General features: G+C 30.0%; 1 protein-coding gene across 2 annotated transcripts; it reads right to left on the minus strand.

Annotated features, from left to right (window-relative positions):
* Positions 1 to 8984: 8984 nt before the first annotated feature.
* Positions 8985 to 15924, minus strand: LOC112280639 (uncharacterized). Of its 2 annotated transcripts, XM_024516332.3 has the most exons (17): positions 15744 to 15916; positions 15162 to 15605; positions 14394 to 14512; positions 14042 to 14133; positions 13390 to 13503; positions 13033 to 13137; positions 12769 to 12840; positions 12372 to 12484; positions 12105 to 12275; positions 11736 to 11804; positions 11358 to 11460; positions 11008 to 11079; positions 10781 to 10881; positions 10286 to 10403; positions 10094 to 10153; positions 9770 to 9880; positions 8985 to 9248 (listed from the first exon to the last, which is right to left on the minus strand). In XM_024516332.3, the coding sequence occupies exons 3-17, from the start codon at positions 14488 to 14490 to the stop codon at positions 9150 to 9152; spliced, it is 1497 nt and encodes a 498-aa protein (XP_024372100.1). In that variant the 5' UTR covers positions 14491 to 14512; positions 15162 to 15605; positions 15744 to 15916; the 3' UTR covers positions 8985 to 9149. The 2 variants fall into 2 exon arrangements, with proteins under 2 accessions (XP_024372100.1, XP_024372101.1); XM_024516333.3 differs by having other exon boundaries at positions 15185 to 15924.
* Positions 15925 to 16587: the final 663 nt, after the last annotated feature.

Below are 16587 nucleotides of genomic sequence, written 5' to 3' on the forward strand. Positions count from 1 at the left end.
TTGCTTATCAATTACATCTACTAGAGTCTATGAAGTTCCACTCTATATTTTATGTATTTCTTTTTGAGTTGAATAAAATAGTGAATATCTTGAAAAGAAGACAAATGCCACCTCCTCTTATAAAAATGAATAATAATCAAGAATTTGATGTAGAAGAAGTTTTAGATTGAAAGTGGCACTAAAATAGATTGAAATATCTTGTTCATTGGCATGGATATGATATTAGTGAACACACATGTAAGCCAGTAAAGAATCTTGGAAATGTAACAAAGAAGGTTGAGGCCTTTTATGGACAACATCTATTAAAACCAAGATGAAGGATTGTAAAGATTGATGAAAGATAGTAACCGCTCCTCATGGAACTCATCTCTAGAAGGGGGGGTAATATCATGGACATATATATTTATTCCAATAGTTATTTATATGATTAGGAACAAGTAGGTAAATATAGATTAATTTCATAAAGTCTTCTAAAAAAGCTTTTTAGAAGCTTTATAGATGCGATTTTGACTTTAGATGTATTTGTAGGATAGAAACTTGGCCAATAAGTTAACCTCGTGTTGGTAGCTTGTGGAACAAGTTATCTCTATATAATAGCTTATAGAACAAGCTAACTATGTGGCGCATATATAGATAACTTGCCTTATCAATTAAAACATGTAGCTAGCAAAGTCAATATGTTTTAGAGGTCCTATAGGACATCACCACATAGCTCCTAGTTAAGAGTATATATGGAAGCAAGAGTGAAGCCTTCTTCACTCTTGTCAACACTTTTTTAGTCCTTAATCTTATTTCAAGACTTTCTAGTTTTTTTATTTTTGGCAATAGCTATTCTAATTTAATATTATATTACCTTTTGAGTGACTTTCTAATTCTCTTCAATGACACAAGAGTGTATTGAAGATTGTCTTTCTTCAAGATTCATGTCCTTAACAAATAGCCATTTTAGTCTTAATATTATACCATCTTTGAATGATTTTTTTTTTCTAATGAAAAAAGAGTGTATTCGGCCTTTGGTTCTTTGTAATTCATGTCTTTGACACCACATGATATATTAGTTATTTGAAAAGAACTTGTGATATATTTAGAAGATGATGCATCTTTAGAATATATAGATTTTATTTCTTTACATGCTTATCTTAAGTATGTATTACATGAATATAATATATGATTACATAATAATAAGAATGTAAAATATATAGATATTTTATAATATTTTTAATTATAAAATAATATATATATATATATATATATATATTTTTGTAATATTTCCACAATCTATGCAATGGCAAAGATATTTTTAAAGATATTTATTAATGATAATATGAATTAATGATACATACATTGTACTTGTAATGTAGAAAGATGTAATGCTTTAATTTCAAGTCATAGCAAATATATTAAATAGAAGACCTCCACTAATTAGTATAAAAATCAAATCCAATATATTTTTTAGAAGCATTTCTTAATAGACAAACTTATTACATGTATCTGTAGAAGGTAATATATAAAACAAAGATTCTTTAGGAATTTTATATTAATGGAGCTACTTTGATTTTATTAGTTGCTATTTAAAATTATCTATTCTTATATTAATATAAAATCCAAAGATTGATTATATAAAAAAAATATTATTAAAAAGTTTCATCTTATGCATAAAGAATATTTTGATTCAAAAAATAGTTTTTTAGAAATGAATTCATTCTATACTATAGATTGAAAAATCAATCTTGTAGAGAAGTATGGATGAATATTATGCATAAATAAAACTAATCAAATAAAAACTCTCTTACTTATGATACACTTGAATTAACTTTTTAAGTGGCTGAAGTAAAATAGGTCCATATGTTTCATCATTTTAAAAGATTTTAGATATAATAAGTATTTTTTAATGAAGAAATAATCAATTATTACTATTAATTACTATTGAAAAATTATTAAGATCAATGTTTGAGAATAGTTTGATGATTAATATTAAACTATCTAATATATTTTTATATAAAAACAAAAAAAAACTTGTGAGATGAAATAATAGACAATAAAAAGCATGTAATAACTAATTATAATTTTTTTAAAACTAAATTGTAATATTATGTAAAATTAATCTAAAAATATACTAAAAATATTACTGTAGAAGGATTTGAACTTACTATAAAGTTTATTTTATAACCCAAAATAATGAATAAAGTATTTAGAAATATCCTTTGGAAATCTTAAATAATCTAAATTAACTTCCAATTATCCTAAATACATGCTATCAAGTTTTAAAAAATCCCACATATATCTTATTATACTCTAATTAATTCCAAATAAATCCTAAATAATATTTAACATAATTTAATCAAATCCTAATTAAATATTAATAAAATATTAATAAATCTCTATTAAATTCTAATAAAATTTTAGTCAAATCCTAATAATATCTTAAAAAATTATTAATCAATTCTAACCAAGTCTTAACAAAATCTTTATAAAATCCAAAAGGAATCTTAATTAATATTACTAGAATGTTAATATGACTAATCAAGTTCTAGTCATATTCTATCAATTTTTAATATAATCTTAGTCAAACTATAATCATAACTTAATCAAATTTTAAAAGAGATTTAATTAACTCTTAACCAAATTCTAAAATAATCTTAATAAAATTCTAAAGAAATTCTAATAAAATATTTATCAAATCTTAATAATATCTTTAAAAAATCCTAATCAATTCTTAATCAAATATTAATCAAATATTAATCAAATTTTAACCAAATCCTAAACTAATCCTAAAAAAAATCTAATCAAATTTTAAATAAATCTTAATGAATTTTTAAAAGAATCTTAATAAAAAATTAATCAAATCCTAATCAAAGTCTAATCAAATGTTAAATAATCCTAATAAAAATTTAATCAAATCACAAAATATATTCAAAACCTCAATAACTAATATTTCAAGTCTTAATCTTGATTCAAAAAATTTATATCTTTGAAGCCTTTACTTCAATAAAATCACAATAAATTTATAAAGTATTAAACTCACCAAATAGAAAAAACCTCATAGTCCACTTGGATATCAATCAATCTCCTTTTCTAACCTTGATGCCAATTTTCTTATGCCAATATCATATTTTTGCTATTCAAGTACTTTTAAAAAATTTAAAGTCATTTAAAATTAAGTTTCTTACTAGTGTACCAAATTTTATTGTAATCTAAGTAGCAGATTATTGCAAATATTTAAAATCCTTATTAATCCTTTAAACTCTAATTTTCAAGACCTCAACTCTTTTTAATTTCAACAACTTTTAATTTAATGATATAATCAAGCTCAAACTTTTAAAAAAAAAAATCCAACATAACTATAATTATAAATCCGAAAAAACTACTAATATATCATGTCAAATCTCATAAAATATTCCAAAATATAAACTTTTTTGTTTTACAAAAATTGGAATCATCCTAAAATAATCCTAACTTTATAAAGTACTTACAAAGCTAATACAAAATTTAAAGGCTCAAAACTGAAGCCCAAAGAACCTCTCTCTAGTTTGCTTTTAAATTCAACTTTTTAATCAATAAGAAAACTTTGGATTTACTATAAAGGCAAGGTTTTGTGCCTTAGGTTCATAACTGGTCTTCTCTAAGTATCAACATCTAATTCTTTAGATAATATTTTCTAAAAGCTACTATTTACTTCTATCTTAAGATACACATGATATTAATTTTACTAATCTATCTTGTTTTGTCTTATTTATGGTCCTATGAAGTAAGTAGAAGCCTATTTTATAAAAAAGTAATATTAGCCTTTATTAATTTTATTACTTCTTTAACCATTATCTATATTTTTTAAATAATTTTTTACTATATTTTGAAATAAGATCTTTTTTAATATAATATTTTTTTTCTTTCATCCATTAATTGTGTTACAAAAAAAAAACATTATATAAGATATTTTTATATAGCTTTTCAAAAATAAATAAGATATCTCACATCTATTAAATTGATAGATAAATATTATTCACAATCTTATTTTTAGTTACATTCAAATACGAATTTAAATTTATAGTTTTTATTTTTTACAATTTTTATGACTTTTCATACTATATTAGAGTTAAAAATTAAAAATTATTAATATGTGTTATTATTCTATGAAGAAATAGATTATAGCATTTGAAATTAAGGATATGAGTATATGGATTTTAACATGCATATTACTTGATTTTATATTTATAACATAGAATTTCTTGAGACAACAACTAAAAATTAAAATTTTATATAAACTTAAAAACTTAACATTATTACAAATAATGAAAAAGAGCCTAAATCTTCTATAGTAGATATATAAAAAATTATTAGAAAATACATTTATAATTTAGAATAGATGTTATATTTAAATTATATTTTTTAATAATACAACTAAATTTAGTATATATAAAGGTTTAATATTGATCAATAATCTATATTATATTTAAAATAGTATATGTATTAATTTTTAAGTAATCTTATAGATTATAATTATTTTGATTCAAAGCATGGTTTGAATAATAACAAATACTTATTCAAAACATGTTGATGATGTTGTTTAATTAACTAATATAATCTAATATTGCTAATTTATAACTTGTAAAAAATATAATTATGTAGAAATAAATAGAGTATTTTTTTATAAAGATTAATATTTCTACCTTGAATATAATATACCTAAACTTATCAATATCCCTTTTAATAGCATTCAAAAAAGAATCAAAGGTTTAAAAGTGATTTTAATGATTTTATGGTCACTTCAATTTTTAATTTGAGAAATAGTTAGACAAGATGAGTTTTATGCCTATTAGATCTTATCATCAAGTAATGTTAGAAGTGTAAGAGACTTATTTTGAAATATTCTCTTTTAAAAAATATATATATTAAAAAAAAATTAATTACATGAAAGTTTCTAAAATGATTACATTTCTTATCAATCAATATAAAAAAATTTTGAACTCAAAAGCTGCATGTAACTATAATATTTATTCATATAGAATGCTTACTAAAGTTTTAAAAAATTAAAAGGAATTTAGAAGAAATTTCAATAAATGTAAAGTAAATATTTATAAAATGTCACAAACATATGTATTTATTCTAATAATTACCTATATGATTAGGTAGAAGTAAGTAAATATAGATTAATTTCATAATATCTTTTAGAAAAGCTTCATAGATACAATTTTGACTTTATACATATTTGTAGTTGATTGATAGGCTAGAAACTTGGTCAAAAAATTAACCACGTGGCACACATGTTGATAGCTTGTGGAACAAGCTAACTATGTGGCACATATATAAAAAACTTGTATTACAAGTTAAGACATGTGACTAGCAAAGGAAGGTCCTATAGAACATTTCTATGTAACTCCTAGTTAGATAATATATGTGGAGGCAAGAGTGAAGCCTTCATCACTCTTATCAACACCTTTCTAGCCCTTAGTCTTGTTTCAAGACTTTCTAATCTTCTTGTCTTTAGCAATAGCCATTGTAGTTCAATCTATTACCATCTTTGAGTAATTTTCTAGTCTTTTTGAGTGACACAAGAGTGTATTGAGGATTTCTATCTTTGAGATTCATATCCTTGATATAAAATTATTTGATTTCTTTTCTAACGAATATTTTATAACAAGTTATTCTGTAAAAATAGTAAAACCATTAATAAAGTTTGTGATAAATAATGTACATTAAAGACTTATATAAGTCCCTTCTATTTATAAAGCATGTATTCAATTAAAAAAAAGAATTACAAAATAGAAGAGATTACATTCTTTTGAAGCAATTATCAAATGGAAGGACTTTATTGATAAATATCTCCAAATGAAATCAAGAATATTAAAAAAAAATTATATAATTCTAAGAGAAGTATATAAAATATGTGAAGCACTGGCTTTAGAATTGCATAAAGGTAGGCATATCATTTTCTTTAAAGATTTGAAAGATATTGTTGTATTAGATTTATATTAATTTGGTATTAAAAAATATATAATCTATTTTTAGCATCAACCATGAATACTTGGATATACAAAAGAACCTATTACAAATATGAAAGTCATATAAAGAGAAATAGTCTCAAATTAATACTTAAAAAATCATTCAATAAGAAAAAAAATGCTTCTAAGTAGATTTCAAAAGTGATGTCTTAAGTGGAAATTAAAGATGTGATATATATTATGATGAAAATGAATATATGTTATGAAGAATATTGTCATAGAAAACATATATATATATATATATATATATATATATATATATATATATATATTCTAGCAATTTTGATAAAGAAAGATAGTTATAACATAAAATATACATTGGTTCTCACTTTTAATGTAAAGATCCAAAGCAGAGATTTTTCATATAAGGTTTTCTTTCCTTGTGTGCAAGTATAATACTTAATTTTGTATAATTATTTGAGTGATTTTTTTCTTGATATAAAAAAATATACAATAATGTATTTTTTATAATGATAGAATTATTATACTTATATTAGCACTTTTTAGATCAATTTCTTGAATATGTATGTATTGAAGGTGGATTTTAAAAGATAATTTGTCTTAAATCTTACTTTGTGTTTAAAGAAAAATTTGGTGGCCTTCACCAAAAATGACATAAAATTTTTAGTAGAGTATAGTAGCCATGTAATGCATATTTAATCATATTGATAGCTATATCAATATTTTAATAAAATCCACCAAAGATTTTATTAAAACTCTTCAATTTATAAATGATTTTTGTCTTTTATCAACTTTTGGTTTTCAAGGTATAACATTATGTAAGAGCCTATTAAGACTTATGCAAGACCAATCTATTAATGTGGCTAAGTTAATTAAAGAAATATTTTTAAAGAATAATTTGAAGATTATATCCATCATTCATATATAAATCTAAGGGATCTTAATGATCATTATAGAGATGAGGTAATAACCTTATTAGATAATGTAGTGTGGAACAAAAAGATTGTGAATAGATGCCATGTTAATGTAGAAATCCCATTGATGGCTTTGAAGCTTGAAAAGAAATATGATGTATCCAAAAGTTGAAGATAGCACATGGTTAAATCAAAATAATAAGTTGTTTAAAGAAGCAACTCATAAAGTTATTAGCTTTAGAAACAAAGAATTCATGAGAATTACATTTAATTAAGTTGAACAATTAAAAGTAGAGATATTGTTCAATAAATTTATAAAGTTAAAAAAATAATTGATTTCATTGATAAGAAAAGAAAAAAAAAATGAAGTTGTAGATAAGTTTAATAAATACATGGATAAGAAGTTGAATGACATGTAATGTAAATTATTGGTAGAAATCTCAAGAAATACTATTAGATTGATCAACCATTTAATCCAAGTACAACAATAATAAATATGTCTTTATATATTTATGTTACAACAATAGACATAGATACATGAGAATGATTAATTGATAGTTTAGTATTGGGATTGAAATTAATGCAATTGCATGTGATGTATGAACATAAAAGAAATTAGTGCAATAAATTTTTATGAGTTTAGAAAGAACATATTGATGAAGGATATAGAAGAGGGACATTAGAATAGTGTTCATTAAAGCTTTAAACTAGGTATAATATATTATTTATATATATCTAATTGAATACATAAGTAGTATGTAGATGTGGTATTATTTTAAACATGGTTAGTTGTAAATCACCACTTGATTGTCTTATTTTTAAATCTATATATATATATATATTTATTTATTTATTTATTTATTTATTTATACAAAAAATTATAACTTTTTTCATAAAAATGTAGAACAAATAATTAAAATTTTCAATGATAAATTATATTACTTGTATATAGAACATAGTGGATTTTATTAAAATTATATAGAAGTTATTAGATTTTGTTAAAATTATGTATAAATTAATATATTTTTTTACATATTATATTATTATGTAAATAATATAAACTTATTAATATTGATATTTTATTATGTTTATTTTTGTAGTATTTAAAAATAATAATAATTAGATATTGAAGCACATTATAACTTTTATTGTCACATATTACATATATAATGAATGAATGAAAATTATTATAACAAGTATATAATAGTTAAATGATTTAAAAACAAATCTATCTTAAAAAACAAATGATTGGTTGTTTTGGCACATTATAATTTTTATTATTATTTTACAAAGTACTATACAAATTGTAGCACTTTAAAAGTGGATAGGAAGATTTGATCAAGGCTTCAAGTCTACTACTTTACACCTTGATGAGGATCAAATCCTTCTCCTTATAATAAAAGAATTCTTTGAAGTAAATTTTAATTTTCTAATAAAAATTCTAATAAATAGAATGTACTTAGTTTTGAATATGAAATTCTTATGGATTTTATTTTTTTCTTATTATTTTTTTTCTTTGATTGTAATTATCAACTAAAAAAATAATTACGAGAATATCTTAAATGATGCTACCTTGTGTTTTGGATAGAGTATGCATTTTATTTTCATAATATAGGTACAATCACAAGTTTTGACATATTTCTAATCTTATAGATCTATGTTATAAACTTTTTACAAAGTCTATAAGTTAACTTTAAAAGTAATCTTATGGACTCATATTTCTTATCTTATAAACTTTGTAAAAATTGACATTTTTTTATTTATCTTTGTATAAATTGGATTTTGAAAATAAATCACAAAAATCCCTCTTGTTTTCTTCTATAATTTATTTTCTTATATATATAACAATTATCTTCTGTATAATTTAGCATATTCACATTCAAAATCTATAACTTTTAAGAAGTATCTAAGAAAAAAATTAAAAACTTGTAGAATGTACACTAACATTTGTTAAATAAGCACTACAATTCCATCCTTATTTGATTGGAGCAACAATTGGACAAATGCTCATAAACACAAGGAGCAGAATCGGCAAATGAACCACCTCTTCTTTACCCCCAGATTGATTAGACATGGTAGCATCTCACCCAATGAATTATGGAGGCGTTGATGATTCATCAATCCAAAATTAAGTTCGTTATTCAATGTACACAAGATTGAATAGCAAATTCTTACCTAGATCTAAGCCAGAGTTCTACCTATCCCAATGTTTCCTTAATTTTGAAACTCTAGGACAACTCTTCGATGGTTAGACCGCCCTAATTATCGTATAAAATCATCGTCCAATTGTCATTTCGACCTTCTCGTCAGTGGTTTGACCAATGGCATTGTTGGCTTTCTTCAGCGGTTGATGAGAGTATCTCCCATTAACGTCCTGGAAATTTGTTATGAACGAAATCACTTAGCAACATTCTCTTTGAAAACCAAAGTCATGTTCTACAAAATCCTCCCAAACAAACCATTCTAGAGATAATTTTCTACTTGAATTTTACATTGTTTGTTAATCGCATTCTATCATCACGCAAACAAATTGTCATAGATGGTGATCGATCAGGATCATACAAAACCTCAAACCGCAGCGTAAGTTCACTTGAGAACAAGATCCGAACAACTGAAGACCTCAAGCCTCGAGGAGGGGTGCAGCTAAGGCATCTTTGCCAACACTATATGGCCCAATTAAGCTTTTAAGGAAAACCAAAAGCATGTAGAAAAAATTGAAAGAGAAAATTAAAAAAAAAAAAAAAAAAAAAAAAAAAAGAAGAAGAAGAAGAAGAAGAAGAAGAAGAAGAAGAAGAGAGAGAAAGAGAGAGGAGACTCGTCATGAACTAGTTGTGACTTAAAAGTTGTACGTAAAAAGATTGATGAGGAAGCCAAGTGCCAAGAAATCAGACTCACTTTTGTAATGATATCGAGCTTTTCCAACTTTACCAGTGCATCATGTACATCAAAGTCGCATTTTTCACCAAATTTTGTGGTCATTAACTCCTCGCACCGCCTATCTAATTCCTACTTGACCCACGCATTACATTTGTTAGTTTGAAAGCACCAGAGTGGAGTTGCTTCGTTTACATTTTCACATGAGAAACATTAGAAACAAGAAACAGGTTTAAATATACAACAGAATACTCAATTTTGGATCCATATAAAGGTCAGAACAACACATTAAAATTGAATAAATAAGTACATTGATTTAATGGATGTGCTCAGATTATCACTCACTTGATCGGTAGCTTTGCCTTGACTCATTAAAACGAAGTAAGCCATGATAACTTCCTTTACCTGGGCAAAAGCAAGTATTGTGAATCTCTACAGTTACGAGCTGCACAAATGTCACCAAAAAGAAATGAAAATAACACATACACACACACACACATATGTATAATCAATCATGTCCATGTAGCGGTGCCAGACCTCTTGTTGGATAACATCATCACATAAATGGAGTATGGTCCCCCTTCCGCTATCAAGTTGCTTGTCATACAAGGATTGAGTGATAAGATTTTGGTACAGCACGAGATTGGCCTGGAATCTGCAAAGCGTTTCAACGAGACCTCCGGTTAAATTTCACAACACAGATCGTACGAACTTATTGTGGTGAGCTACTGACTATGAGTAAGACTGGAGGCCTATACTAAATTCTTCTCAGAAGTAGGCAGATGTAATCTTAACATGAATTTACTTCACTGATTTTAGACAAAAAGCAATGGCAGCAAGCTGCGATGGTCCAATGTTTCACATTTAAAGCATATGGGAGACTCATTGTACAGTTGGCTACTGGATGCTTCAAAACTTTCAACGGTTATTAAGGGGATTGTCAAACAATTAAAAATTATGACACGAAAAAAAGTACACGGTTGAATTTCTTTTCTTCTTTGGAAATGGATTTCTGGATGTAGAATTACATACGTGAAATATATCTTCACAATGTATCCAACAATGCCGCCCAAGATTGCGAGTAGCACCCATACATCACCCTCCCCTACTTCTGTCGAGCCAAACAAAGCAACCTGCACATCATCAGCGTAGGTTAACAAAGCTACATCTGTCAACAAGAAGAACTCATGTCCATTATAAGACCTAAACCAGAATGAAATTCAGAAAATGCCAGATCATAATTGAAACATATAGCTTACCAGGCCAACCAATGCCGATATCAACAACTTGACCCAATCCATAGGTGTCAAACCTGGATTTTTCTTCTCAGGCTGAAACCACACAAAATAAATTTGATTTTATTACTTACTTTAATTACATCTACAGGTCTAGAAGCAAAATAACACATATGCTGATGGTCTAACACTGATGGCAAGCAAAACCGGAAGGATGTTAATAAAAACCAAAATAAGATTTCTGCCTTCTGCTTTTGCACATGCAACGCTATAGCACCGAAGAAAATGCAAAATATATCATACTTGCATATTTTGAAGGCTTTGTACCCTGACCTAAGACATACAGGTGTGAAGTATAGACATTGACAACTTACAAGCACAAGCTCCATGTCTGCCAAAGGAATGTTTCGAAAATGCCGGATGTGTATGGCCCGGTCCCCAAGTGGGTCAATTATATGATGTGGTTTAGAAGCACGCCTGCTCTCGAAAAACAACATACTTAGGTACGTTCCAATATAACATAATTTCAGCAAGGAAATTATTCTCTAATGAGCATCTTACATCCTGATGTTACAAAGAAAGCAAACCACCACAGCACGATACACAGCACAAGAAAGCGTGGCTTTCAAGCTCAATGTAGTCATAACACAAACTATAGTAACCGATTACTTACATGCACAAATATGTGAAACGGGTCCCAACACTACTATTAACTAAACTATCTATACCTGGAACTCAAATGGTATGATTACCTGTAAACTACGATCATGCGGTCAAATGTAGGCTCCTGTACCGTATTTTGAGTGAAGAGATTCTGGAAACTATGTCACAACAACCAAAAGTATGAGTATCACATGATCTGATGATAGGGATGAAAAATGTAATCCTTCAGACTATCAGCTTCTATTGCTTATTAATTTGTACTTCCCCATAAAGCACTTGCAAGAAAAAAGGGACATGCGATAGTAAAGCACTAAGCCAACAGATTAAATGCCAATCTTAGGGCGTACGCCATGTTAGGCTAATCAATTTGAGATGTCTGCTCTTCTAAGACTAAGGATAGAACTTCAAACACGGATGTTTGACATTGAATCTCTGGCATAATTGTCATCTCCGCTCACCTGATATCCATATTCTGAATTCGAATACGTTCAAAGCGGAGATTATGAGCATCAGCTCCTGAATCTTTGTCTTCATTCTGTGTGTTGCCTTGCAGTGTATTCTGGTCTTCAACTCGCTTTCTTGAGAGAGAGTGCACATGAACAAGTTGCTCATTTTTCACCTTCGAAAATCTAATTCAAATACAGATAAGGGTAAGCAAGCAACCACCATCAACTTGAGTTTGAATTCTATGGGGTCTTGACTACATGGATAGGTAAGAACATTACCCCAATTTTTCCAAAAACCAGTTCCAAGTGCGTTCAATGAGGAGATCCAACTTGGGCAGAATGAAGTAATCTGTGGTTTTGTCGATTCCAATTCCACGTCGAAAGATAACGTACTAGGAGCATTAAATAAAAACATGTCAGACATTACCGTATCAACCACTATTAACATCTGAAGTTCTACTACGTCAGAGATATATAGTTAAAGATTGATGTGTCTAAAATGGTAGAGGCAGAAAGCGCATACTTCAAAAGAATTTCCTTGGAGGTTCGAAATGTCTTCTTAGGTATATTTTTATGGATAAGGGATTCCAAGATCCAATTTAAATAGGTTCAGAACTTTCTATGAAGGAATATTCGAGCTTCAGTAAGTAGATTAATATTCCTGATTTTCAAATACCTGATCCGCATACGAAGGCACTTGATCAACTTTGTTTTCTTTGAAAAACGTGGTCAAAAGCTTCTTGTCTAACTGCAGGTCCCAGTGTCATCACGACATACTCTTTAGTAAAAAGAACTTGCTAAAACATCAATCTCTTAACAAAAATCTCACAAATTAAAAATAAAACATGTAAAAAAAAAAAAAAAAAAATGACAATTTATAGTGGTAGCGATGAACCTAGGATCAAAATCAGAATTCAAAGTCTTGATTTTGCTGAAGTACCTTGGATTTATTAACTGCAATTGGCATGTTCACAAGATACTGGCCTGCATTTGCCAGCTCTACTTCAGCATCGCTGAGTATTTGGAAGTTGCTCTGCTCCATCACCTAATAATCATACTAAAGATGATTTAGACCTACGTAGACTATTCTCAGCAGTGATTTCGAAAGAAACAAGTCTCACGGTGATTGTTTACGTGAAATTAGAAGGCTGTTTGTCTAATTTCAGGACTAATCAGACATGCTCTGATATTCCAAACTGTCACTCCAAGAAGGAATTCATCAAAAGAAAATAAAGAAAACAAAACACGATGGATGGAGGATAAGTACAGCCGAAGAGCGAAGTCATAATAGGTGCACCTGGAACAAGGTTTTCAGGAATCGCTGCTCCATTTTATCGACCTTTGCAGGACTGAGATGCAGTGACTCCAATTTCTTTCGCCCATGAACTGGATCAAAAAGTGAATACAGTTGCTGCGAATTGCAAACATAGGAAAATCAGCCTGACTAATTCCAGGTAGGGGTGATCGGCCTACCGAATCCATCCTTGTCTTACCAGAAAAACGTTGCCCCCTGTTCAGCAAGCTACATCAAAACACTTGCAAGCAAGCAATTAATCTAAAAACAATTCAGTTGCATGGCCTAAATAAAACCAATGATTGACATCGAACCCAAGTACTCTGCGAAGTAAGATGTTCTACTTCAAAACAGAGATCCCACATAGTGGATATTGAACTACCAAAGTTAAATATCCGTTTACTTCTCGATCAACCGATTGAAAATTTCAAAAAGCAGACGGGGTTTCAGAAGCGGTTTAACGAACAAGAGAACACGGGAGACTTAAGATCTTAAGGTAGAGAAAACGTAATATTGGTTTCATCCAGAACAAATATTACATTCACCGCTCCTACTCCAACACAACGTGAAAGTCAATCATAACACATAAAAATACATATGATAAAAAGCTCTCTATTGTAGACTGCCTCAGATACAAATAAAACCTCGATCTTACATTCATCTCTTCAAACTTCAGGTTGTACCAAGCTCGAATTGTTGATTCAATACGTCTGCAAAGGATTTTGAACTCCACTCTCTCATCCGGCCCTGCCAAAAATAAAGGCTAAAGAATCATTCCACAAGATGAAAGCATCCTTCAAGACCAATGCATGCTTATAAACCACAAAGCATTATTCATCTCATCTTCATTAGAATGTAACTAGACAAGTATAGAAACTATTTCATTCTTGAGATTTGGTCAAGTCAGCGGGAGGACAACAAATTTGAGATGAGTGAACAGGCAGATGAAATGTTGAAGAGATCCAATAAGAGAGCAAATGGAAAAAATGCGGAGTTAAGAAGCACACCTATGAGATTGAGCAAGCCATCTATAAGCTTAGATTTGGAGATAACTATAACACTCTCCCGGTCGATCTCCAAGATGTCTTTCCGCGTTTGCATCATCTTGGCACAAAATAATCAAGGCCTACGCAACGAGTACAGCAAAAGATTGTCACATAGTGCATACGAAACGAAAAAGAGAGATAGATACCAATACAGATTGTACCACGCTACACACACTTGATTAGTTCCTAAACGTGCAACTGCACTTGAAACTTTAAAGCAAGACCAGCACATCCCTCATCACTAGACACGTGTAACAGTAATCGAATCTTTAAAATCCAAACTCTAGTGTACGTGCCCTGGCACGTACGAACCAAAGTGCAAAGGTACACGAACAAGATGGTGTGACCTCTCATTTCAAAAAAGTCCTGAAATCATCAAGAGGAGTATCACCGCGGCTGCAAATATCCAAACCTGTGAGTGATTAATTTCTCGGACGTTTACTAAATGAGGGACAAGGTAAGAGACCCCAACTCCGAAGAGTGCATCCCAACATACAAGAAAGCAATGCGACCAGAAATTACGTGCTCCTAACCCTCAGCAGGATACAAGTGCTCACTTTTCAAAATGCGAAAGCACAGAGACACAAACAACAATTTGAAGCCCATCGCTGTGGCACTTAGAAAAAAACATACGCCGAAACTGCTAGCTAGAAAAAAAAAACAAAACAAACAAAACAAAACAAAACAAACAAACAAACCAAAAAAAAAAAAAAAAAAAGGGCAACTCACCTACGCACGGCTAGTTGCCTCACCGTAAATCTCAGACTGCAACAAGCCCGAAAAATAGCCCAATGCAGCTGAAACAAGATTTTTTTAAAAAAAAACCTCTGGCGTCCCGAATCGCGGACTGAATCTCACACCTCCGCCAGCGCGAGATGCAAGAGCGGCAAAGAAAATGATGGACCAAGACCTTCTCCACCCGTATTAGCACATGCAATGAGTCGGGAATTCGATAGAAAACAGCGGAGGAATCGATTCGCGAGGAGATGGATGCGGATTTCTGAGCGCGAGGCGAGTCCCGCGGAAAAGGTCCAAGCAGTGGCCCTTCACCGCCAAGGTCATGTGAGGTTGACGACAAAAGACACTCCAGCCTGGATGTGTGCGTGGCTGCCAACGCAGCGCATCCGGTCTCGCCTGTGGATGCCGAATCCGGATCTTTCTTATAATATAAACCTTGCGCAAACAGATTTAGACAAGTGAGATGGCAGCTTTTAAGGTGCGGCCCAGCCAGGCACCGACATTGGCTCCGAGTGTGTGTGCGGGCACATGAAGAGTACCATCCTCGACAAGCAAGCCCGACAATTCTCTGACCTCGTGGTGCTGTGCTGTGGCGAGGCTAAACCCGGTACACCCGTCGCTCCTCAGATAAGGTCCCTAGCTCCTCCTCTGCCACCATTTATTTCTCTTTCTCCTTCTCCTCCTCGCTCATCCTACGACGATATTCAAGCACACAAAGACGAGAGGATTCGTGGGAGGTTCAAACTTCAACATCCCTGCTTCAAATTAGGGTTCCATCTCCACCTCCACCTCACCTATCCCTTTTCACGCTCACGTCCTTGCCCTCGTCGCTGCCGACGTGCCATTGGGCCACCTCTACCACCCGTGCTTCTTGTCACATCCGACCATGCATTCGCCATCCACCCCTCCATCGACCCATCCACACATCCATCCATCTAAATCTTCATCATTCACTCATCCGCTCTTTCATTCATTATATTCTCACTCGTCGTTTGTCTATTCATCGTTTTCTGTTCATCTGTCTGTTCATCCATGAGATCTGGCTTCTGAGAAGTACTTCTATAATCTGTTTCATGGCTCTTGTTTCGTCCAGTTGTTTGCATTTCACACTTGGATTATTTGACATTCGATGTATTTTCAAATGGAGGTGATTCTTTTCATGTAAAGATAGTTTAACTAAGGTGTATGAGTCGTTTGTGGATGGTTGTGCTGCCAAGAAATGCCAAAAAGAAAGTTCTTTAAAATCAGTAAATGTGTTAATAAAGAGTTAATAAAGAGTTGATATAGAAAACATGTGGATCATTATTAAAGAAAAAATAGTATTTTTATGAATTACCGTAATTTATTGTCAGATGATGTACATGTGTTTTGGGGTAGAATATTGTACCTTGCACAACTGACCACAATAAAGAAAAGT

This window comes from Physcomitrium patens, chromosome 3, assembly GCF_059467195.1.
Source record: "Physcomitrium patens ecotype Gransden chromosome 3, ASM5946719v1, whole genome shotgun sequence".
In the NCBI taxonomy this organism is placed as follows: Eukaryota; Viridiplantae; Streptophyta; class Bryopsida; order Funariales; family Funariaceae; genus Physcomitrium; species Physcomitrium patens.

Bases quoted from the DNA above. Each gene is read 5' to 3' on its own strand.
- LOC112280639 (XM_024516333.3), bottom strand. From the start codon at position 14,490: ATGATGCAAACGCGGAAAGACATCTTGGAGATCGACCGGGAGAGTGTT. The intron at 11,461-11,735 runs GTAATCATACCA...TTTCGAGAGCAG, and splicing joins CGCATGATCGTAGTTTACAG to GCGTGCTTCTAAACCACATC. The intron at 10,154-10,285 runs GTCTGGCACCGC...GCTTTTGCCCAG, and splicing joins ATGATGTTATCCAACAAGAG to GTAAAGGAAGTTATCATGGC.